Source organism: Neoarius graeffei, chromosome 6, assembly GCF_027579695.1.
Source record: "Neoarius graeffei isolate fNeoGra1 chromosome 6, fNeoGra1.pri, whole genome shotgun sequence".
Lineage (NCBI taxonomy): Eukaryota > Metazoa > Chordata > Actinopteri > Siluriformes > Ariidae > Neoarius > Neoarius graeffei.
The window spans coordinates 107101527-107127777 of NC_083574.1; the positions used below are offsets into that span (position 1 = coordinate 107101527).

General features: G+C 43.9%; 1 protein-coding gene across 1 annotated transcript in view; it reads left to right on the plus strand.

Moving 5' to 3' along the window:
• fbn1 (fibrillin 1) overlaps positions 1–26251 on the plus strand; it is a 207393-nt gene that overhangs the window by 158796 nt on the left and 22346 nt on the right. Inside the window, exons 37-50 of the mRNA XM_060924311.1 lie at positions 1089–1211; positions 1748–1915; positions 2016–2084; positions 2989–3114; positions 9036–9158; positions 9267–9425; positions 12856–12927; positions 13069–13194; positions 14178–14300; positions 17198–17323; positions 17469–17585; positions 18021–18146; positions 19024–19143; positions 20655–20780. Of these exons, the coding sequence (XP_060780294.1) occupies positions 1089–1211; positions 1748–1915; positions 2016–2084; positions 2989–3114; positions 9036–9158; positions 9267–9425; positions 12856–12927; positions 13069–13194; positions 14178–14300; positions 17198–17323; positions 17469–17585; positions 18021–18146; positions 19024–19143; positions 20655–20780 (1704 nt within the window). The remainder of the gene's footprint in view (positions 1–1088; positions 1212–1747; positions 1916–2015; positions 2085–2988; positions 3115–9035; positions 9159–9266; positions 9426–12855; positions 12928–13068; positions 13195–14177; positions 14301–17197; positions 17324–17468; positions 17586–18020; positions 18147–19023; positions 19144–20654; positions 20781–26251) is intronic.

Consider the following 26251-nt stretch of genomic DNA (forward strand, 5'->3'; position numbering starts at 1 on the left):
GGTGCAGCACGCTGAGCTTGGAGGTTCTGGACACTGTGGGGTGACTCCGGGTCCAGCTCCTCCTCCGTCTCACCAGGGACAGTACTAAGCACTGCCTCTGTGCATTGATCAGCTTGCTTCCTCCTTGTGCAGCCCATCTTGGTCTGGTGGATCTTCAGACCCTTCAGGTTCTTGCAGCTCTTGCCACACAAACAGGTTACTCTCATAGACAATAATCCATCGCTCATGTCTCTTGCCAGGAAATCCGTTCATCTGGGGTGCTCATTCCCCCCCCCCCCCCCCCCCCCCCGGGCACCCCTGGAGGTATCTTTCAAAAGATATAAGGCCATCTCCAAACAATTTGAAATTCACCATTCGACAGTGAGGATTGTTTTAATACGGAGTATTTTAGCTCCATATCAGATATAATCTCTGTCCACACCAACACACCTTAAAACACAAATCACATGACTGTTCTCATACACTGGGCATGTGTGTGCCAGGATAAACAGCTGATGCGGTTTGTTTTCTTCTGGGAAAGAGTCACGTGATAGGAGCATGACGAATCAGGGAAGAATACGTCGTGACTGATGAGACCCAATCAGGAAGTGATGTGGGTGTCTGCATCCTCATTTCCAAATGTCTCCGTTTTCACCCGTCTACACTAAAACACCACCCTGGAGTTTCACACTAAAATGAGGACAGTAGCATCTCCAAGAGACTCTGTTTTCGGAAAAACTCTGGAGTATCGTGGACGCCAGGTGTAAACATAGTCAAAATGACATGTTTTAAAACTAAAATGTATTAATGTGGGCGGAGACTAAAATACACTTCTGTCACATTGGAAAAGCACACACACACATATACACATCACAGATGCAATAGTGCTTCAAGTAATTAATGTTAAACACAAAGTCAAAATATTTTCTGGATTATAAATTACTTTATTCTAAGACTTATTGTCCTTTCAGAGTGTTTATGGTTGACATGTTATTCCAGGACTTACACACCAGACAAACCCTGAACAGTGAATGTGCTAAAGTGTTGGAGAATTGTAGAGTATAAACATTTAATAACATTCCGAATCTGTCTCTGTTTGTGTGTTTCAGATGTAAACGAGTGCGCTGACCCCACCACATGTATCAGCGGGTTTTGCGTGAACACTCCAGGGAGCTACATCTGTAACTGCCCCCCCGACTTTCAGCTCAACCCTACAGGAGTCGGCTGTGTGGGTGAGAAACCAGAACCACACACACTGCCATATCACACACAGCTTTATGAGCTCCGGTTCGGACACAATGACTTCCAATGTGAGATTATTATAGACATTATTATAGAGACAAATTGTAACTTGAATGAGTTAAAAAACTGAAGCGCTTCAGTTTCAGCATGTTGTGATTTTAGCTGAGTGACTTGGTTCCTGGTTAACTAGGGCGAGGTTTAATCTGAATTTAACAAACCTAATTTGTCCTATTAGGTTTCTAACTTTCTAGTTGTGTTACTATTTAATGCTATTTACATCTCTGACCACTGGTTCTATACTGTACTTTTTTACAAAAGGAGGAAGGTAGCAAAATTAATCACCCCAGCTAAGATTAGTGGTGGACATCAACACTTTGTGGGAAATCGGAGGATGTAGGGAGCAGGTGAAGGCAGCATTAAACAGTAATGAAACACTCCATATGCGAGGATGTCATCATGTAGCTGTGTCATCAATAGCTATTCAGAATACATGCCCACTCGCACGTTACTATTTTTCCCATTTCAGACACTCGTTCTGGGAATTGCTATCTTGACGTCCGTTCCCGTGGCGACGCTTCAGAGAGTTTGGACTGTTCCAATGAGATTGGTGTGGGCGTGTCCAAGGCCTCCTGCTGCTGCTCGTTAGGGCAAGGGTGGGGAAATCCATGTGAGGCCTGTCCACTACTTAACTCCTGTGAGTGTCTCTCTCTCACACACACACACACACACACACAGAGATGCCCAATGGAAAAGTTGTGTAATGAAGTGTGTTTGTTTCTTGTCCATCATCCCAGCTGAGTATAAAAATCTGTGTCCCGGTGGAGAGGGGTTCAGACCCAACCCTATTACAGTCATAGTAGAAGGTAAGGTTGTACACGCGCGCACACACACACACACACACACACACACACACACACAATGAAACACACGTAAATGGAAAACATTAGTCTGTCTGAAGAAACTATGACACAGTAAAACACTCTGTAATACAAGCTCAATCACCAGGCTGTGAGGAATCCACACAGGGTGCCAATAATTTATGAAAGTCATCTGTTAGAGGATGCAGTAAACAGAGGCAGCCCCTGACCTATCTGGTGTAATTGTTTTTGCCCCCGCAGCCATAATCACTGGCGTACACACATGCTGCCGAATCTCTGTATGGGGTTTTGTTTATGAGGAGCAGTTAATCTCCGGATCGCGGTTCGATGAAGTCACAGTGAAGTTTAAATCCCTCGACCTTTTCCCTTCGCATGAACTCATCTGAGAACGCATGATGGGATGTGAGGCGATGTGCTGGTTACAACAGCGTCACATTTACGTGCCACAAGCAAAACTCTGAAATTGATTTTAAACATGTGAAGCCTTGAAATGTTTTGTTCGAAAACACTCACCAAGCTACGGTGCTCAAAAGTTTGTGTACCTGCCTGAAGCCAGTGTACTGAAGTGCTGAGAGCCAATCACATTCCAGCCTCCAAGAGTCCAAATTTTTATTCCCAGAACAGCGGAAAAGGAAGAAGAGGAAGGAAGAACAAGTATATACAAATGACCTGCCAATAAAGAATTAAAGAAAAATAAACACAAGTCTATGGGACACAGAGGAGAGAACACTTCAGTAGTGTGCACTTCATCCCCTATCTAGGGCACTAATATATGTCTTTGTATTTAGGATGGAACCAGAATCCATGAGAGAGAGTGTTTCATTTTAATACTTCACACAGAAACTGGACTCTCTCTCTCTCTCTCTCTCTCTCTCTCTCTCTCTCTCAGACATTGATGAGTGTCAGGAGCTGCCTGGTTTGTGTCAGGGCGGAGTCTGCATCAACATGTTTGGGAGTTTTCAGTGTGAATGTCCGAAAGGCTTTGCTCTCAATGAGGAAACTCGAGTGTGTGAAGGTAAAACACACACACACACACACTGAAATGGACTTATAATAACACTGGTGTTGTGTTTCCTGTTGTAAAGGTTTTTTTTTTTCCAGCAACAGGAAGTTAAACCTCATTCTGTTGATCCTCCCTGCTGAGGTTAAATCAGTGTTACACCATAAAAAGTCCCCTGTTACTGTAATTTTACGATTTTGTTGGATTGGTACCACTTACATCAGCACACACTGCATCACATGTTCCACCATTACATCAGTTCCTGACTCTCTCTCACACACACACACACACACACACACACACACACGCATCTAAAATCTTAAAACTTCAGCCAAAAATGTACACGAGGTATTTTATCAGATAAAGTGTGTTCAGTGTCTGAAGTTTGCTGCTTTTGTTTTGCGCTAATGTAGATAACAAATAACAGAAAGTTATAGCTTCCAGTTTAACATGGTGTGCATGTCCTGCCAAAGCAGCATCTCCTCACTCAGCTTTCTGGATGTGTTCAGTGTCTCAAAAAGACCTTTTTTGGGCATGGCCTAAAGTCTTTAAAGGTGCAGTATGTAAGAATTTGGCCACTTGGTGTATTCATACTCCCCACTCCAAACCACTAGGGGGCAGTATATCAGCAGGAAGTTGGGGAGTCCACCCCATCATAAGAAACAAGGAAATGCACAACCCCATTGTTCCATCAATGATGGCAAGCCGTCCTGGCCCAGATGCAGCAACACAGGCCCAAACCATGATACTACCACCACCATGTTTCACAGATGGGATAAGGTTCTTATGCTGGAATGCAGTGTTTTCCTTTCTCCAAACATAACGCTTCTCATTTAAACCAAAAAGTTCTATTTTGGTCTCATCCGTCCACAAAACATTTTTCCAATAGCCTTCTGGCTTGTCCATGTGATCTTTAGCAAACTGCAGATGAGCAGCAATGTTCTTTTTGGAGAGCAGTGGCTTTCTCCTTGCAACCCTGCCATACACACCATTGTTGTTCAGTGTTCTCCTGATGGTGGACTCATGAACATTAACATTAGCCAATGTGAGAGAGGCCTTCAGTTGCTTAGAAGTTACCCTGGGGTCCTTTGTGACCTCGCCGACTATTACACGCCTTGCTCTTGGAGTGATCTTTGTTGGTCGGCTACTCCTGGGGAGGGTAACAATGGTCTTGAATTTCCTCCATTTGTACACAATCTGTCTGACTGTGGATTGGTGGAGTCCAAACTCTTTAGAGATGGTTTTGTAACCTTTTCCAGCCTGATGAGCATCAACAATATTTTTTCTGAGGCCCTCAGAAATCTCCTTTGTTCATGCCATGATACACTTCCACAAACATGTGTTGTGAAGATCAGACTTTGATAGATCCCTGTTCTTTAAATAAAACAGGGTGCCCACTTACACCTGATTGTCATCCCATTGATTGAAAACACCTGACTCTAATTTCACCTTCAAATTAACTGCTAATCCTAGAGGTTCACATACTTTTGCCACTCACAGATATGTAATATTGGATCATTTTCCTCAATAAATAAATGACCAAGTATAATATTTTTGTCTCATTTGTTTAACTGGGTTCTCTTTATCTACTTTTAGGACTTGTGTGAAAATCTGATGATGTTTTAGGTCATATTTATGCAGAAATATAGAAAATTCTAAAGGGTTCACAAACTTTCAAGCACCACTGTAACTTAGCAAACATATTAACACTGTCTGTAATGTTATACAATTAGCTAAATAAGATTAATAAGCTAAATAGCCAATGTTAGCATTAACAACTGTTTACTTCACAGTCTAGAAGAAATGTTGTGAGTTCAGCATCAAACTCATGTTCCTTTACTCGATAAGAGCTGTCTCATCAATGCAATGCTTTCTCATTTTGCTTCTATTTCTGCCACTTGATTTCTTTAAAAATAATTTTATTTTTTGTCACATGTACACTCAAGCACAACGGAATGCCTCCTCTGCATTTAGCCCAAACACATGAGCATACACACACACACACACACACACACACACACACTTATGCCTAGAGCAGTGGGCAGCTATGCTACAGTGCCTGGGGAGCAGTTGGGGGTTAGGTGCCTTGCTCAAAAGCACTTCAGCCATGATACAGAGGGAGGGGAAGTGCTGTTCATGCACTCAATTCCCATCCATCCATCCATCCATCCATCCATCCATCCATCCATCCATTTTCTTCTATTTATCCAAAGTTGGGGTGTGGTGGCTGCAGTTCTACCTGGGGGATCCCAAGGTGCTCCCAGGCCAAATGAGATATATAATCTCTCCAGTGTGTTCTGAGTCTACCATGAGGTCTCCTCCCAGTTGGACATGCCCGGAAAACCTTTAAAGCAAGGTGCCCAAGAGGCATCCTAATCAGATACCCAAACCACACCTCAGCTGACTCCTTTCGACATGAAGGCATAGCGGCTCTACTCCGAGATCCCTCTGAATGTCTGAGCTCCTCACCCTGTCTCTAAGGATAAGCCCATCCACCCGACAGAGAAAGCTCATTTCAGCCACTTGTATCCATGATGTCATCCTTTCGGTCACTACCCAAAGCTCATGACCATAGGTGAGGGTTGGAACAGATTGACTGGTAAATCAAAAGCTTTGCCTTCCAGCTCAGCTCCCTCTTCCCCATGACAGACTGGTACAATGCCCACATTACTGCTGATGCTGCCCCAATCCACTTGTCCATCTCACGCTCCATTTTACAATCACTTGTGAACAAAACCCTGAGATACTTGAACTCCTTCACTTGGGGCAGCAACTCACTCCCAACCCAGAGGGAGCACTCCACCATTTTCCAGCAGAGAATCATGGCCTCAGACTTGGAGGTGCTGACTCTCATCCCAGCCATTTCACTCTTGGCTGCAAACCATCCCAGTGCTTGCTGAAGGTCATGCTCTAAAGAAGCCAACAGAACCACATCATCTGCAAAGAGCAAAGATGCAATTCTGAGGTTCCCAAACCAGACACCCTCCTCACCCCAGCTGCACCTTGAGATTCCTTCCATGAATATCACAAACAGGATCAGTGACAAGGGGCAGCCTTGGCGGAGTCCAACACCCACCGGGAACATATTTAACTTTGTGCCAAGAATTCAGACACAGCTCACACTTTGGTTGTCCAAGGACCGGGTGGCTCATAGCAACAGCCCTGATACCCCATACTCCCACAGTGCCCCCCACAAGAGCCCCTGGGGGACATGGTCATAAGCCTTTTCCAAATCTACAAAACACATGTAGACTGGCTGGTCATACTCCCATTAACCCCCCCCCCCCCACACACACACACACACACAACACTGCCAGGGTAAAGGGCTGGTCTACCGTTCCACGGCCAGGACAGAATCTGCATTGATCCTCATGAATCTGAGGTTCGACAATCAGTCAGAGCCTCCTTTCCAGCACCCTGGAATAAACTTTCCCAGGAAGGCTGAGCAGTGTGATACCCCTATAACTGGAGCACACTCTCTGGTCCCCCTTTTTGAAAAGAGGAACCACCACCCTGGTCTGCCACTCCACAGGCACTGTACCCGACCTCGACACGACATTGAAGAGGCATGTCAGCCAAGATAGCCCAACAATATCCAGAGCCTTCAGCATCTCAGGGTGACTCTCATCCACCCCTGGCGCTTTGCCACTGAGGAACTTCTTGACTGCCTCACTGCCCTCTGTCAGAGATATGAGTGAGGCTTCCCCTGAGTCCTCGGACTCCACCTCCTCCATGGAGGACATGTAGGACAGGTTCAGGAGTTCCTCAAAGTGCCCCTTCCACTGCCCGACAATATCCCCAGTTCAGGTCAGCAGTTCTCCTCCCAGGCTGTGCACAGCCTGAGGCAAGGCCTGCTTCCCTTTCCTGATTCACTGAATGGTTTGCCAAAACTTCCTTGAGGCCAACTGAAAGTCCTTCTCCATGGCCTCCCTGAACTCCTCCCACACCCGGGTTTTTGCTTCAGCAAATGCCGAAGTGTTTGCTGCCTCAAGGGATTCCTGGACCAACCAAGCCCGAAAGGCCTCTTTCTTCAGCTTGACAACTTCCTTCACCACTGGTGTCCACCAGCGGGTTCTTAGGTTACTACCATGACAGGCATCGATGACCTTTTGGCCACAGCTCCTACCAGCTGCCTCTACAATGGAGGCTTTGAACATGGTCCATTCTGACTCCATGTCCCCAACCTCCCCCGGGATGCACAAAAAGCTCTTCTAGAGGTGGGATTCTAGAGATTGCAGACCTCATGAACAGAGGACTCCACCAGACATTCCCAGTTCATCCTCACTACACACTTGGGTTTGCCAGGTCTGTCCAGCAGCCTCCCCTACCATCTGATCTAACTCACCACCAGGTAGTGATCAGTTGACAGCTCTGCTCTTCTCTTCACCTGAGTGTCCAAGACATACAGCCACAGATCTGATGATACGACCACAAAGTCAATCATCAATCTTTGTCCAAAGGTGTTCTGGTACCAGGTACACTTACAAACCACCTTATGCTCAAACATGGTGTTTTGTTATGACCAATTCATGATGAGCACAGACATCCAACAACAAAACAATGCTTGGGTTTAGATCAGGCAGGCCATTCCTCCCAATCACCCCCTTCCAGCATTGTCCATCATTGCCCATGTTAGCGCTGAAGTCCTCCAAGAGAACTATGGAGTCCCCAGTTGGCACCCCTTCCAGGACACCACCCAGTGACTCCAAGAAGGCCAAATACTCTGCACTGCTGTTTGGTGCATAAGCACAAACAACAGCCACAGTTTTCCTCTCAGCAACTTGAAGTCACATAGAGGTGACCCTCTTATTCTCTGGGGAGAACTCCAACATAGCGGTGTTCAGCCGGGGGCTCATGAGTATCCCCACACCTGCCTGGCACCTCTCACCTTGGGCAACACTGGAAAAGGAGAGAATCCATCCCCTCTCCAGGAGTTTGGTTCCAGAACTGGTGTTATGCATGGAGGCAAGCCCAACTATATCTAGTTGGTACCACTCAGCCTCCCACACCAGCTCCGGTTCCTTCCCTGCCAGAGAGGTGACGTTCCACATCCCAATCACTAGTCTGCACTGCTGAGGGTCAGCACACCCAGGCTAGGCTCCCGTCTTTGCCTGCCAGCCAGCTCACAATGCACCTGACTCCGGTGCCGGTCCTTGCAGGTGGTGAGCCCACATGGTGGCGGCTCTATGTAATTTCTTCAGGCTGTGCCTGGCTGGGCCCCATGGGCCAAGGCTCGGCCACCAGATGCTCACCAGCGAGCTCCCCCCCAGGTCTGGCTCCAGGAGGAGGCCCTGGTTTCCCACTCCCGGGTGAGGTGCTGCAGCTCCTTTTTTAGTTAATTTTTGATTTTTTTTAAAAACTAAAATTCTTACATATAACACCTTTAAAATTAGACATGATTCAAATGATAGCAAAGTTTTTAATCAGTTTGGACATTTTCTTGTATTCCAGATTCATTGTGTTATTGTGTAACCTGATTGTCTGCAAACACAGATTTAGTGCGCGATGTGAAACTGTTCCTCGTCAGCTCCATTAGCTGTATCACAGAAGATGGCTGAACAGCTCCATTAGAGCTGGAGGGGCATTGTGAAAATTCTCTGCTGAAATGTTTCTTACATTAAATTATAATTCAGCTCATATGGGTGGCAATATATAATAGCATGTTAGCTTTCATTACTTATTAGTATGTTACCTTGCAGAAGTTAAGTGTTAAATAATGCATTGTCAAATGAGAAAAAAAAATCAGATTGGTGTTTAATGAAAAAATGAGTTTATGTTTCACGCTTAGAGTTTGGCAGAAACAGAGTGCAGTTTGAGTGGATAAACATTTATGGAAAAAGTCAGCATGCGGTGAGGCACTGTAACCTAGTTTTGCTGTGTGTGTGTGTGTGTGTGTGTGTGTGTGTGTGTGTGTGTGTGTGTGTGTGTGTGTGTAGATGTGAATGAATGTGAGAAACCTGGGATCTGTGGTCCAGGTCAGTGCTACAACACCATTGGGAACTACACCTGCATCTGTCCTCCAGATTACATGCAGGTTAATGGAGGAAACAACTGCATGGGTGAGTCTCTCTCTCACACACACACACACACACACAGTTATAAAATGCACATTTAGACAAGAGTGTGTGTGTGTGTGTGTGTGTGTGTGTGTGTGTGTGTGTGTGTAGACATGCGGCGCAGTCTGTGTTACAGGAACTATTACACGGAGAACGCCACATGTGACGGCGAGCTCACATTCAACATGACGAAGAAAATGTGCTGCTGCTCCTATAACATCGGCCGAGCTTGGAACAAACCGTGTGAACGGTGTCCTACACCCAGTACCAGTGAGTCTGTCTCTCTCTCACACACACACACACACACACACACACACACAGACACACACCATTGAAACACAATGTCCTCCACCCAGCTCCAATGAGTCAGTCACATTTTATGTATTAACAATTATATTGTAACTAAACAAAACCAAACAGGGCATTTGAGGGTGTGGGATAAAATGTTCTCATTCTTTTTGGAAAAAATGACTTTATCTGTAAAATATGTTGTTATGAAACAATCAGGAGCCAGAGTCATATTTACATACACTTAACCACATGCATTTAGACTTGGAGTCAAATGTGTCTCTATGGGAGGAAACCAGAACACCCTGAAGAACCCATGCAGACACAGGAAGAACATGCAAACTCCACACAGAAAGGGCCCTATCAACCATGAGGTTTGAACCCAGAGCCTGCTTGCTGTGAGGCAATAGTGATGACCACTGCACCACCGTAATGCCCTGTCTTTGTCAGAGAAACTGAAATCTGATTCATGTATGATGTGTTAATATGTGACGAGTCATGGAATCCACGGACACATGTCGGCCGAAACGAAATTGATTCGTTTCGGCCGACATGTGTCCGTGGATTCCATGACTCGTCACATATGCAAATTATCTCAGAATATTCAAGCACCAACTTCCTGTGGTGGCTACTTCAAAAACATTACAATAATGTTTCCCCATTTTTCTCCTAATTTGGTCATCTGCCAATTCCTACCCACCAGCTAGTTTTCTGCTATCACACAGCAGAAACCAACTGGGGAAGACTGGGGTGAAGACTAACATGTGCTTCTTTCAAGCCGTGTGAAGCCATAAGATCCCCCTTGGACAGGAGTCCAAGAATCATGCTGTCTTGGACTCCTGTCCATGGATGGCTCATCAGGATTTGATTTTGTGATCTCCCAATGACGGGGTGAACATGTCTCTGTTGCAGCACTTGGGAACCCTTATGCTATTTTGAATCAGAATCAGAAATACTTTAATAATCCCAAGGGGAAGTTGAGTAGTTAATCCCTCTTATGTCATCTATTAGGAGCCAGTTTGGTCAATAAATGTGTCTGGGTAAGATGGATCCAATTATGTTGTATAATGTGGCAAAAATGTGTCTCATACCTCCTGAAATGGTTTGAGTGATCGGATTTAAATCTGGTTCAAATGCATTTATGCTGTCATGTTTATATGTTTATATATAATCCTGATACAAATGATACAAGAAATTGATGAATGTAAATGTAGATAAAGACTAAACAGACCAAACAAAACCAAGTGACATTAAATGATCTTGGTCTGTTTTCAAGGCAGATCTAGAGAACTGTGGAAAATCAGATAAAATGGAAATGTGGGAAATAGATTATAAACACATAGTGTCTGTGGGGGTGAGATCACTGAGCAGCACATGCAGTAGAAAGACTGGACCCAAGACAAAGACACAAACATAGATATAAGAACTGGATCTCAACATAAGAAATGGACTGAATTAGGCCCTGAAACGTGGAGTTTGATAGTATCCAGACATGAGGAAGGACTTTGGGGATCCTGTTAAAAAAAAAAAGGCCTGGAACTATACTGGAATGGGGAAGGACCTAAGTCTGGGAAAGATGCACAGGCTGGAACTGACTATAAGGAAGGAAGGGAGCCTGTGACTGTCCCCGGTGAAAAACAGGTAAGACGAGACTGATGGAGGTGACAAACAGGGCAGACTCTAACCCTTGGGTAGGCAGCAAGGTTGTGACTGAGCCTGGGGAAGGAATAGAAGCTGGGAGAGATGTTGATGAAAGAACAGAAGCTCATTCTCTCAGAAGGGAGAAGAGGGGCAGAAATTGAGAAAAGAGGCTGAGACTAAAACAAGGAATTTACAAAAGCAGTGACTGATGCAGAGGCAGAAGGACAGCATGAAACCAATCCTAAGGATGGACCTGAGACTGACATTGTGGAAAGATTAGATTAGAACTTTGACATATAGGTCAGATCTGGACCTGAGCTTGGCTTACTGACAAAGAAAAAAGTCTCAGGTCATTGAGCCTCCAGGGTTAGATGCAGTGTGGTTTGGCTGTAGTTCCCAGACTAAAGCCCAGCCTGTAGGTCAACAGGTATAAAGGCCCCACTAGCCTGTGGGACACTGCTTCCATTCTCAGGGAAACCTTCTCCACCAATGTCTTTTCAGAGACCTTGTCCATTCTGGAGCAGGAGCCGTAAAATCATATGTATAGACAACAAGGTGCATGGGGTCATCTTCCTTTAGAGGCACAGTTCAGTCTATAAAGGGAATCCACCAAAATGGACCTTGTAAGTAACATGTGACTCCTCCTAAAAGGATGGTCTGTTAGATGGTCTTTTAGTATGCACAAGGTTACTTACCCAGCCTGGACCAGGGATTTACCAGCAGCAGAGACCAGAGATCTTTGTATGGCAGTTGGTGGGATTGTCAACATAATGAGTCTCAGAGGTCATTTTTGGAGCAGATTTTCAAAAGGCTATTGGTGGAACAAGTTTCTCTAAGACTGCCAGCAGTATCCCAGAGCACAGAAGGGTCTTGAAATTGCTACCTGCAAACCCACAGGCTGGGATTTGGCATGGAAGCCATGGTCTGACATCACTGTAACCAAATGATCCAAGGCTTTTTTTAGACTGTTCTCTCTTGCTGAAGTGTTGAAATGGGCATTTCTGTCTCAGCAGCTCTCCTAAACAATGGTAGCCTCAAACCCACTCATTATATAAGATTACAACAGCCAGTCAGGTACATTCTAACTATTAGCCCATGGGAGACTGAGCACTCAAATTAATGCAGAAGAAATAAACATTCCAGTTCAGCTGTAGCAGAGAATTACCAGAAATAAGGGTAGAGCATGCTACATACCAGTCTCTCATTGTTTCTGTAGTCATTCCAATCTGTCCACTTAAAGCCTGTAGAGACTTGCTATGTCCAAGGTTGGCATAGTCTTCTTTCACCGTCAGGAACCCGAAGTCAGGCTGTACTTTCCTTATTAATGATTTTGCTAATGATGCCTAATGATTTTCCATGAGTCAACATCAAACTCCATAATAACAGGCAGATCACACACAAACATTGGTGGAAACTAGGGCACTAGGAAACACCAAGAAAGGTTCAGAAAAAACACATCAGGGACTTCACAAAGGAGTCTATAGGTGCAGGCAGGTCAGAGTAAAGCTGGAAAAGCAGGAAGTCCAGAATACTATAAAGCAAATATTATAAAGTATGAAGCATAAGGTAAACATCAGAATTTGGGAACATCAATTGCCATTTTGTTGTATTTGTAAGGACAGACATTAGAAGTAACAAACCAGGTAACAATAAGTCTCACACACACACACACACACACACACACACACACACACACACACACACACACACACACACACACAATATTGATAGGGCTGTTGTGAGATTGTGTGTTTGTGGTGTTCTCTTTTAGATGAGTTTGCTATTCTGTGTGGCAGCGAGAGGCCGGGATACCAAATCGATATCTACACTGGACTTGTGATTGGTAACACATGCTCTCTCTCTCTCACACACACACACACACACACACACACACACACACACACACACACACAATCAGCTCTGATTTTATTCTTCAGTGTGTATAAATATGTCAGACTGTGATCTGATCTGTGTGTCTGTTCAGATATTGATGAGTGCCGTGAGATCCCAGGAATTTGTGAGAATGGAGTGTGTATCAACCTTATTGGCAGTTTCCGGTGTGAATGTCCAATGGGATTTGTTTACAATGACAAACTGCTCATCTGTGAAGGTTTGTGTGTACACTAAATGACTAAATAAAAGTATGTGCCCCTTTGACCATCACACCCATCTGTAGTTCTTCCCCAAACTGTTCCCACAAAGTCTGAAGCTCACAGTTGTGTAGAACGTCTCTGTGTGCTGTAACATTACAGTTTCCCTTCACTCCAACTCAAAGTTGGAGTCCAAACCTGTTCCACCACGATGATGCCCCGTACACAAAGCAAGCTCCATGACAACATGGTATGTGAAGGTTGGAGTGAAGAACTCGAGTGTCCTGCACAGAGCCCTGATTGAACTCAACCCCACTGAACACCTTTGGGATGAACTGGAACACCGACTGCACCCCAGACCTCCTCACCCAACATCAGTGTCTGATCTCACTAATGCTCTTGTAGCTGAATGAACACACATCCCCACAGCCACGCCCCAAAATCTAGTGGAGAGCCTTCCCAGAAGAGAAGATTGGAGTTTATTATAACAGGAAAGGGGCTATAACTCCATGTCAGTACCCATGGTTTGGAATGGGCAAATATGGGTGTAATGGTCAGGTGTCCACATGCAATAATTTTGACCATATAGTGTATTTCCATCTATGGTATTCCTATATTAAAATACATCACAGAGTGTATAGGCATGTTTCCACTGGAGGAACTGGGCCCATTTTACTTCTTGCTCCATCATTAGTACTCTAGAGTTCTCTTTCAGGAAAGATTCACTACTTTTTAGTTCCTCGAAGGTTCTGGAACTGCAGTGGAAACACACCTGCTTTATAATTTCTGTACCTGCTGGAGCAGCATGGCCACCATAAAAACACTAAAACCTGAGAAGTTACAATTAAGCTAATGCTGGAATTATAGATGTTGCTTTGCAGTTTAGTCAATGTGTCATATATATAGTACAGAAAATATAACAACTATATTATTTCTAAAGATATTGATGTGTGTGTGTGTGTGTGTGTGTGTGTGTGTAATGCATCTCTTATCTCTTCTACAGATATTGACGAGTGTCAGAACGGACCCATGTGTCAGCAGAATGCCAGGTGTTTGAATCTTGCAGGCAGTTATCGCTGCGAGTGTGAGCAAGGATATAGAATCACCCCCACCGGACTGTGTCTGGGTCAGTGTGTGTTTATGTACAGAATGGTCTAAGGGAGGGAGGGAGGGAGGGAAAGAAAGAAAGAAAGAAAGAAAGAAAGAAAGAAAGAAAGAAAGAAAGAAAGAAAGAAAGAAAGAAAGAAAGAACATGTAATTATAATAAATGTGTGTTAGTACTTTAATGATTGCAATTCCACAATGATGGCAATGACAGTGATGGTTATGATGATGTTGATGATGATGGTTGTGATTATGATAAGGATGGTGGTGGTTATGATGATGGTGATGATGGTGATGTTATGATGATTGTTGTGATGATAAGGATGGTGGTGGTTATGATGATGGTGATGGTTATGATGATTGTTGTGATGATAATGATGGTGGTGGTTGTGATGATGGTGATGGTTATGATGATTGTTGTGATGATGATGGTGGTGGTTATGATGATGGTGATGGTTATGATGATTGTTGTGATGATAATGATGGTGGTGGTTATGATGATGGTGATGATGGTGGCAGTGATGGTGATGATGATGTTGACGATGATGATGATTGTGATGATAATGATGGTGGCGTTTATGATGATGATGTGGTGGCAGTGATGGTGATGGTTATGATGATTGTTGTGATGATAATGATGGTGGTGGTTATGATGATGATGGTGGTGGCAGTGATGGTTATAATGATGTTGACGATGATGAGTGTTGTGATGATGATCATGATAGTGGTGGATATGATGGTGATGGTTATGATGATGTTGACGATGATGATGATTGTTGTGATGATGATGACAGTGGTGGTTATGATGATGATGATGATGATCATGATGGTGGTTATGATGATGATGATGATCATGATGGTGATGTTATGATGATGTTGATGATGATGATTGTTGTGATGATGATGGTGGTTATGATGATGATGATGATCATGATGGTGATGTTATGATGATGTTGACGATGATGATTGTTGTGATGATGATGATGATGATGATAGTGGTGGTTATGATGATGATGATGATCATGATGGTGATGGTTATGATGATGTTGACGATGATGATGATTGTTGTGATGATGATGATGATCATGATGGTGATGTTATGATGATGTTGACGATGATGATTGTTGTGATGATGATAATGATGGTGGTGGTTATGATGATAATCATGGTCATGATGGTGGCGGTGATGGTGATGGTTATGATGATGCTGACAATGATGATGATTGTTGTGATGATGATGATAGTGGTGGTTATGATGATGATGATGATGATCATGATGGTGATGTTATGATGATGATGTTGATGATGATGATTGTTGTGATGATGATAATGATGGTGGTGGTTATGATGATGATGGTGGCAGTGATGGTGATGGTTATGATGATGTTGATGATAATCATGGTGGCGGTTATGAAGATGATGGTGGTGGTTATGATGATGATGATGGCAGTGATGGTGATGGTTATGATGATGTTGACCATGATGATGATTGTTGTGATGATGATGATGGTGGTTATGACAATGATGAAGATGATGGTGGTGGCAGTGATGGTGATGGTTATGATGATGATAATGATGGTGATGGTTATGATGTTGATGATGGTAATCTTGGTGGCAGTTATGATGATGATGATGATGATGATGGTGGTGGCAGTGATGATGATGGTTATGATGATGTTGATGACGATAATCTTGGTGGTGGTTATGATGATGATGATGGTGGTGGCAGTGATGGTGATGGTTATGATGATGTTGATGATGATAATCTTGGTGGTGGTTATGATGATGATGATGGTGGTGGTTATGATGATGATGATGGTGGTGGTTATGATGATGATGATGGTGGTGGCAGTGACGGTGATGGTTATGATGATGATGACAATGATGATTGTTGTGATGATGATGATGGTTATGATGATGTGGTGGCAGTGATGGTGATAATGATGTTGATGACGATAATCATGGTGGTGGTTATGATGAGGATGATGATGATGGTGGTGGTGGCAGTGACAGTGATGGTTATGATGATGTTGACGATGATGATGATTGTTGTGATGATGATGAAGGTGGTGGTTATGATGATGATGTGGTGGCAGTGATGGTGATGGTTATGATGATGTTGACGACGATGATGATGATGATGATTGTTGTGATGGTAATGATGGTGGTGGTTATGATGATGATAATGATGGTGGTGGTTATAATGATGGTGATAGTTATGATGATGTTGTTGATGATGATGATGATGGTGGCGATGATGATGATGGCAGAGACGGTGATGGTTATGATGATGTTGACGATGATAATGATGATTGTTGTGATGGTAATGATGGTGGTGGTTATGATGATGATAATGATGGTGGTGGTTATAATGATGGTGATAGTTATGATGATGATGATGATGATGATGGTGGCGATGATGATGATGGCAGAGACGGTGATGGTTATGATGATGTTGATGATGATGATGATGATTGTTGTGATGGTAATGATGGTGGTGGTTATGATGATGATGATGGTGGCGGTGTGATGGTTATGATGATGTTAATGATGATGATAAGGATGGTGGGGAGGATGATGATGGTGGGGCCAGTGACAGTGATGGTTATGATAATGTTAATGATGATGATAAGGATGGTGGGGAGGATGATGATGATGATGATGATGGGGCCAGTGACAGTGATGGTTATGATGATGTTAATGATGATGATAAGGATGGTGGGGAGGATGATGATGATGATGATGATGATGATGGTGGGGCCAGTGACAGTGATGGTTATGATGATGTTAATGATGATGATAAGGATGGTGGCGGTTATGATGATGATGATGATGATGATGATGATGGTGGCAGTGACGGTGATGGTTATGATGATGATGATGGCTATGATGACGATGATGATGATGTGTGTCTCACAGATCGTAACGAGTGTATCGAGAACCCGAATGTGTGCCATCCAGGTCAGTGTATTGATCTGGTGGGAGGATATGAGTGTCTCTGCACCAATGGCTACAAGGCAACCACTTCCCCCCCCATGTGCATCGGTAAGTGTGTGTTACATTGCTTCACCTTTTTCACCCTTTTACTGCACCATATTGTTCAATGGTGTGTGTTTCCAGTTTGAGAAATTTGAATGTGAGCACATAGTTGTGTAAGACTTGATGTGGTGTGATGTGTGTGTGAGTTTAGATGTGGACGAGTGTGAGAGACAGCCATGTGGTAACGGAACGTGTAAGAACACCATTGGCTCGTACACCTGCCTCTGCTATCCAGGGTTCCAACTGTCACACAATAATGACTGCATCGGTAACACACACACACACACACACACACACACACACACACACACACTTTCATCTACTCCATTAATAATTCTTGCATTTCTTATTACACACACACTTACACACACACACACACACACACACACACACACACACACACACACACACACACACACACGTCAGCTCAGTTGAAGTCCAGATCTGATCGTTTTTTATAATTTTTCTGGGAAGCTGAAGCAGACTCTCCTGGGTTTGTTTTTGTTTGGGTGTCGGCCCAGTGGCTCTTTAGTTCCTCTGGTGAAGTTCATACACTTGCACAACTACAAACATACAAACACAACATATAGTATAAGGCAGTCACTATTTTACCTCAATGTACATGGTACATAACAATAGCGTATGTAATGTGCATGTTTATGTGTTCAAGTGTGTGTGTGTGTGTGTGTGTGTGTGTGTGTAGACACTGATGAGTGTACCACCCAGAGAGGAATATGTCGCAATGGGAACTGTATCAACACAGTGGGCTCCTTCACATGTGTGTGTCGTGATGGTTATGAACTTTCTCCAGACCGCCGAGTGTGTGTGGGTAAGAACAGAACACACTCCATATATCAGTGTGTGGGGATGTGAAATGTTACACACATACAGTGTATGTAATATAACCAAGACCAGGACAACAGTGAGCTCCACACTGAGACTCTGAACATTGGGACCGAGATGCAAAAGAAAACTCTGCATGAAGACCAAGACCCAAACCAAGGCCTAGCCTTAGACCAAGACTTTGAGCATTGGGACCAAGACTTAGTACAAGACTGAGTAAAGAAAGCAGGATAAAGACTGAGCACAGCAACCCAGCCACAGGCCAAGACTGAGCAATGACAGTGAAACTGAAACCCAGACCAAGACTCTGAGTATAGATACCAAAACCTACACCAAAACTATTAACATAAAGAGCAATACTCAGAACAGCAATCTGAGAACAAAGACCTAGATGCTGACCAAGACTGAACATGGAAACTGAAACCCAGACTGAGACTCTAAGCATGGAGCCTGAGTCTGAAACCAAGACCCACACTAAGACTTTGAACACCCAGAAACCCTGAGTGAAACTAAGACTGGTCTCCCAGACCAAGACTGAGACCGAAACCGGCACTGAGACAGACTCTGAACATGGAGACCTAGACCTCAATCAAGTCTTTGAGACCCAGATCCAGACCAATATCTAACGCGAGACAGAGCAGAGACAGTGAGACCAAGACTGAGACTGAGTCTTGGTCTGTGTCTCTGTTTTAATGCTCAAAGAGACTCAGATGCAAACTAAAACACCGAGTACTGAAGTCAAGACCCAGACCAAGACTCTGAACATTGAGACCTAGTCCAATTCCAACATCACAAGCTCAAGACTCCACAGCTACTTGGTATTATATATTTATTTCCTGTACATGTAATGTTCTTATTTGTAGATGTTAATGAGTGCGACATGAATCCTGGAACTTGTAGTCCAGGAACCTGCCAAAATCTGGATGGCTCCTACAGGTGTATCTGTCCTCCTGGATATTACCTCAAAGATGAGAAGTGCATAGGTACGATCCTCTCTGATCATTTATTTTAAACATTTTTCTTTTCTTAAAATATTTTCTCATTACCCTTGCTTTGATAACATGCTTTTAAAAATATTAACAAATTATTGTAGGATTTTAATATGTCTACATGGTTATATGGAACTGTATTCTGATTTGCATTTTTCAGGATTCAGCTTCATTGTGTCTCATCATTTTAGCCTACTCATAATTTGCATGGCTCACAAATGTTAGCTAGTTTCTTAGCTTAGATTTAAAAAAAAAAAAACACAACTAGGCTTTTTTTTTTCTTTCTAAATTCCCAGACCACTGGCCAATTTGATACCGATCTAGTATCAAACGTTCCAGATGTATGGTTTCTGGTATTTGCTCAACATTGGCATTCAACATCAAACCTTGAAGCATTGTATTACACAACATGTGACATAATAAACACAGAAATTCAGAGGCTCCATTTAAAAAAAAAAACATATCTAAGAGAACTTTTTTCAGGCACATCTAATGGTCCTGCATATTTGCCCAGGAAAAAGGACCTTGAAAAGACAGCACCCATCCAGTGCCTTCCAAGCTGGATAGATGTTATTCTTGGAAAACAACACTACCCAAAACTGCTGTACACTGAGATAGCCTCCTCCCACAACATTGTATCTGTTGAAGATCATGATGTATTGTATTCCTACCCTGTGTCAGATTGGCATTTTTCAGTTTTGAACAGTGAATTCACTTCTTTCTGCTGATTTTCAAAACCTGAGTCAGCCATGCCCACTTTCTGCCTGTAAGGGATTAAATCTAACTGTTTGAGTTTAACTCCTGGCCTGGTGAAAGTCTGCTGTGGTTTTGTCTGTGCTGAGAACCTGAAGGTAAATCAGAAATTGAAAACAGTTTCTAAATTTTCGCTTTTGCATTTGTCTGATATGTAGAAGTTGTGATCTGGATAAATAGTGGATATGAAAAAGAGGGATGGAAACAGAGTGCTGGAAATAAAGAACACAGTGAGTGTGTACCTACGCATATCAGATGCTTTGACTTAGAATTAACTACAATTGGGCCAAAAAAAGCCAAAGTCCTTCCCACGCCTGTGGCAGCACTGATCTCCGTTTATGTAGCCCTCGGCTACTCGCCTATTACATAGGCAGGGTTACAGTGGGGGGCTAGTCCTCTGGTAACCGTGAGAGTTTGACTCCCCACTCGCATCTGTATTGTAGTATGCCTTGCCAGATGACAGTAGGTATCATTTTTATGATGGTCTTTGGCATAACCCGACCGTGAGTTGAACTCGCGATCTCCCGATTGAGAGGTGGACACGCTAACCACTAGGCCACTCGCCGGTTAACTACAATTGGGACACCATGCAATCTAAGCACAAGGCCAATGAGTTGAATGTTTAGAACCTTTTACTCATGATCTCAGAACCTTATCACCGCCACTTCATGTTTGCTTTTGACCACTTTTTGGAAAATGAGTTTTGATAACTGAACCTCAGTTTCAGCAAGCTGTCGTCTCCCCCCCCCCAGATATCGATGACTGCGCTCAGACTCCAGATATCTGTATCTTTGGACAATGCCAAAATACAGCAGGAAGCTTCAAGTGCATTTGTCCTGACGGCTTCCAGCTCTCCTCATCTGGGAGGAGGTGTGTGGGTGAGTGTTTTCTGATACACACACACACACACACTCTGTCTTTTGATGAAACAGGTGTATTCTTTTGTGAAGAAGATTAAAATTACCAAAAGATTTTCCATGTGTGCCAGATGATTAATTTTCTGCATTTGGCTCCATTTTACTTCAATCTCTACCAACTTCCCCAACATACTTCCACTTGTGATTCACTTGATTCAGAATTTACACTCAGATGCTTGAATCTGAGGTCCCCCTACCTAGAAACTAAATTTTAGGTCACAGTCCTTTGCAGCGTGTACAAAAAATAAAAACACGACAAAACAATACATTAATATAACAATATATTAATACACCAAAATGTCTCAGGGCACTGATATCTGTGGCTCTAATATGTTCCTCTGATATCCATCTGGTACCAGAACTTGTGCCCAGTTAAGTGGTTACGGCAGTCAGGGGTCAGGTACCTTGCTCAAGGGCACCTCAGCCCAAGGCCGCCCCACGTCAACCTAACTGCATGTCTTTTGTGTTATTAGTGAACTAAGTGTGAGTAGAAAGCAATGATCCAGTGAAAATTCCAACACCCAATGTTAACTGAACCCAAACCCAGTAAAGCAGGGTAGGATAGGTTCTCCTCTAATGCTGTATCCAACTGTTAAACCAGAATGTTATCCACAAGATCTCCTCACAGCACCAGAGCTAAACATCCTGTTAGTAAAATGGCAATGTGGGGTGCAGTATTGGGCTGCCAGGTCACTGGTGCTGTTTTCTGGGATCTCCACAACCTGTGCTGGAAATGTTTACACTCCACAGGGGCAGTAAGTTGCACCTGCTGGCCAACACTTTTCCTCAGTGACAGATGGCACAGAACTGAAGAGCTTTTCTGGTGGACAAAGATGTCCATAACAGCACCAGTAAGTAGGCCATGACCCCATCAAGAGCTCTACCAAAGGGCAAGAACATGAAGACCTTTCACAAGGAATTGGATGATTTGCAGTCTGAATATTAAGGAGCACTGTGAGAGAATTGGGTTATTGTGCAAGTAAGTCAATGACAAGAGTGGTTGTTGGTTGCCCCCTAATGGGAGCATTTGGTATGACAAGTGCAAAGTGAATAAAAAGACATTTAAGAGAAATTTAGAGCAAAAGTAATGGTAGAAAAAGATAAAATGAGAAAATATCAAGGTTTGTTGGGTTTGGGATTTTATCTGGAGCTTACGAGCCTGTCAAGTATACAGAAATAGATAAAGCATGGAACTGATGCCTTTGCACTCGTTCACTCTCAGTCTTTCCATCATCTCATCCTTCTATCTGTGTAGATGGAGGATGAAAATAAAAAACAGATTTCAACAAACACAGCACAATCACAGTGGCTCTGTGTGTGTGTGTGTGTGTGTACAAAGTTTCTCTGTAATACAAAACAGATGATGGAGTGTTTGCCATCTATTCACCAAGAACACCAATAACCTGTCCAAATGCGCAGGCGCACACACACACACACACACACACACACACACACACACCATGTACAGAAAGTACAAAGTAGAACATTCAAGAAAAGCACTCCAGATTTATTCTGTGTACCAGACAGTGACGTGTTTCTCACTTCAGCATGATACTGAGGAGCTTTGCTGTTTAACTCCAACAAAACCAACACTGCTGTAGCTGATTCACTCCTACCTGCACACACACACACACACACACACACACACATCAGTGTCATTGCTAGACTGAGAGTAAATTACCACCTGAATTTTATCTGCTCATGATATGAGAGGCGCCAGTACTTTTACTGAGTGACGTGTTGTCAGTAGGAGCGCTGAAACCAACAGCACTAACCAAACTACAAACATGGCCGCTGAAGACTACAACGACTAAGATTCACAGCGCCCCCTGTCACCAGAGTATTGAACTTGGCTGTCTGTCATTAGGTCAATTACCACCACACTACTTAAGCCCCTCTCTAACTTTGCCTCAGTGTGAAGTATCATTCTGTTTTCCCAGTCCATGGCGAGCCTTTGTATTCTCTGCCTAATTTCTAATTATTGTGATTCTCGCTATCCTTCTCATGTTTCTTCTTCCTGGTTTTGTGTACATTACTCCGTTTGCTGATCGACCGACCCTCGCTCGCCTACTGACTATGATTTCCGCTTTCCGATTTGGCTCTATGCTGTTGGTTTGTTGCTTCTTCCTGCGATTACATCTGTAAGTGCCTGCATTCTGACAGGATACGTCGCCTTAACATGGATATAGCAGAAGAAGCCAAACAGACCACTCTGAACGCTCAGAGAAGATTGTTAGGAAAGCATCAACAGATGCTCGCTGATCTCAACACGTGGATGACACAACTTGCGACTGTGATGTCACAGGCCCTCCTTCCACACCCTGAGACAGCTTCGAATGCTGTGCTACAGCTTCCTGTTCCCGAGAAGTATGCTGGAGACACCACTGTCTATAAGGGGTTTCTGCTTCAGTGTTCACTGTATTTCTCCACCATGTCCCGTCTCTCGGATGAACACAAGATTGCCAAGTTTTTTACCTTCCTCACTGGTAAAGCACTACAATGGGCCATGCTGTATGGAGTATAGGGGGTGAACATATGACTTCGTAAGAAAGTTCTCAAATATTTCAAATGAGCATTTGACCATGAACCTGAAGGCATAGAAATTGCAGAGATTCTCCTTAAGCAGGGCTCTAGAAAGGTTGCAGAATATGCCCTAGACTTTCAGACACTTGCTGCAGCCAGTGGATGGAACAAACCAGCATTAAAAGACATTTTTCATCAAGGTCTCCATCCTGAGATACTGAGCAAAATGGAATGTAGGGATGTCAACCTAACACTTGACTCCCTGATAGACCTCGCCATCTGGCTTGACCATCGGCTTACCAGCCGACCCTCTATCAGAGAAACCTCTGAGTCTGCTCCATGCACTGAGGAAGGTGCACCCATGGAAGTTTCTCACACTCATCTGAAGAGATCAGAGCAAGAAAGGAGAAAGAAAGAGGGTCTCTGTTTCGACTGCGGAAGTTCTGCTTATCAGATAAAGCAATGTCCCATCCGTCCTGTATGCTCCAAGCCCATGGAACCCACCACCCAGGTGGTGAGGCCCGATCGAAAATTTAATACACAGTCATTTAAAGTGCCTGTTCTGTTAAAGTTGGTGTCTTCCACGCACGTCTTGTCTGCATTCATGGACTCGGGGGCAGAGGGAAATTTCATCAGCTACACGATCGTCCAGACATACGGCCTACCCGCCATCCCTCTGCAAAGCCCCATCAGCATCCAAACTATTGACGGACGGAGGACCCATAGCAGGGGTGTAGCTGGGGGGGGGGGGGGGGGGGGGGGGGTCCTGGGGTGCCCGTGACCCCCCCCCTTGTCGGAGCATACATTTTTTCAATAGCCGCATATTAGAAATGCGCCCATTGTAATTTTTCTAACTTTTTTTTTTTTTTTTTAAACTAGAGTGTCACCTCAGCCTCATTAGGGTTTCTATAACCTTGTATGGACTTCCTGTGGTTTGGGCGCAAAAACCCAGTTTGTCAGAGTGCGTGCGGGAGAGGCGGATGTAAGTGCAGATATGTTAAATAATACACAGTGCGATATGAGCATAAAATGCGTGAAACGCACACAACAGGCAAACAGTCCGAAACAGCAGGCAAAGTTGTAATCGAGGAAACAGGCAGGAGATCAATTGAGGTGCGGACAGAATATCAGAGGCAAAACTACACAAGATCGAGGGACGAGAAACAGGAGTCAAAAAACCAGGAGGTCGACAGGAAACAAGGCTCAGTAAGGCACACTAGACGCAGCATAATACTTCACATTGTCCTTGCATGGGCGCAGTCCTTAAATAGCCTAAACATAGTTCATTGATTAAAGACAGGTGTTTTTTGTTAACCGCTCGCGTGCCGGAGCTCATTAGGCGCGAGCACAGCCCGAGGCGTGCCTTCAGGTGCACGGGTCAAGGCGTGCAGGACTGAAACAGTTCTGCGCAAGTGCAACATGATCACAATAGAAAGCATGGTCAAGCTGTCAGTGTAGCTGCAGTCTTTTTAGTTGCGAATTATGAGTTCTTGTGTTAATAATTCACCATGTCAAAACAAGCGAAATTTTCCTCCTTTTTTCGACGTGAAGAGAGGTAAGCAATTTATTCTATATTTTTTTTCCACCAAAGTTGCATTTTGTGGCTTCGAAGGTAAGTTTTAGTGTGCCATTTCTAGAACACATCAATAAACCGTGGAAGAAACAGCAATAATGGAAGAACTGGTTTCAAAGCTACCTAAAACTAGCAGTGGTAATTATTTTTGTTACATAATGTACTCAAGCTGCCAGTCAGTGTGTGACACCCCCCCCCCCCCCCCCCCCTTTGAAAAATCCTAGCTATGCCCCTGCATAGGTCAAGGCAGGATAACCTCCAGAACCGCTCCTCTTCACATTCAGGTGGGAGCACTACATTCTGAACAACTCCTCATTCTATGTAACCTCTACTGAATGTCACAATATCATTCTGGGGTATCCTTGGCTACAACTTCATGATCCTCTGATCTCCTGGCAGAACAAGGAAATTCTGTAATGGTCACCCACTTGCTTCCAAAACTGTCTTGCGCACCCACAACTCAGGATCACTTCCACATTGGTGGAGAGCCCCCAACCAGATTCCATCGAGAACGTTCCTGAGTGCTATCTTGACCTGCAAGAGTTTTTTAGCAAGAGGAAAGCTTGCGGTTTACCTCCTCACAGACAATATGACTGTGCCATCGACCTTATTACCAGGTATGTCACTTCCCCATGGGTGTATTTACCCTCTCTCCCAGAAGGAACATGCGGTTATGGAAGAATACATTCAGGAGGCCCTCAATCAGGGATACATCCGTCCCTCCAATTTGCCAGCCTCGACAGGCTTCTTTTTTTGTCGAGAAGCAAGGGGCGGCCTTAGGCCATGTATTGATTTTACAGAGGGCTTAATCAAGTCACAGTTAAATACCCGTATCCCTTGCCTCTGATTCCATCTGTGTTAGAACAGCTCTGCTCAGCAAAGGTGTTCTCCAAGCTTGACCTGCGTAGTGCATACAACCTGATAAGAATCAAGAAAGGTGTTGAATGAAAAACTGCGTTTACCACTACCACTGGTCACTTTGAATACTGGGTAATGCCATATGGCCTTTCTTCGGCTCCCAGTGTATTCCAATGTCTGATCAATGATGTGCTGAGGGACAAGCTAGGCCACTACATCATAGCATACATAGACGACATTTTGATACTGGAGAACCACCTCTATGCCAAAGCCGAAAAGTGTGAGTTCCATAAGAAGCAAATCTCATTCTTTGGATACATCATTAGTTCTGAAGGAGTTAGCATGGACTCCTCCAAGGTAGCTACAGTTATGTCTTGGCCAGTACCCACCTCGATCAAAGAACTTCAGTGTTTCTTGGGGTTTGCAAATTTCTCTTGATGCTTCATTCATTTTAGCTCCATTGCAACACCGCTGATGG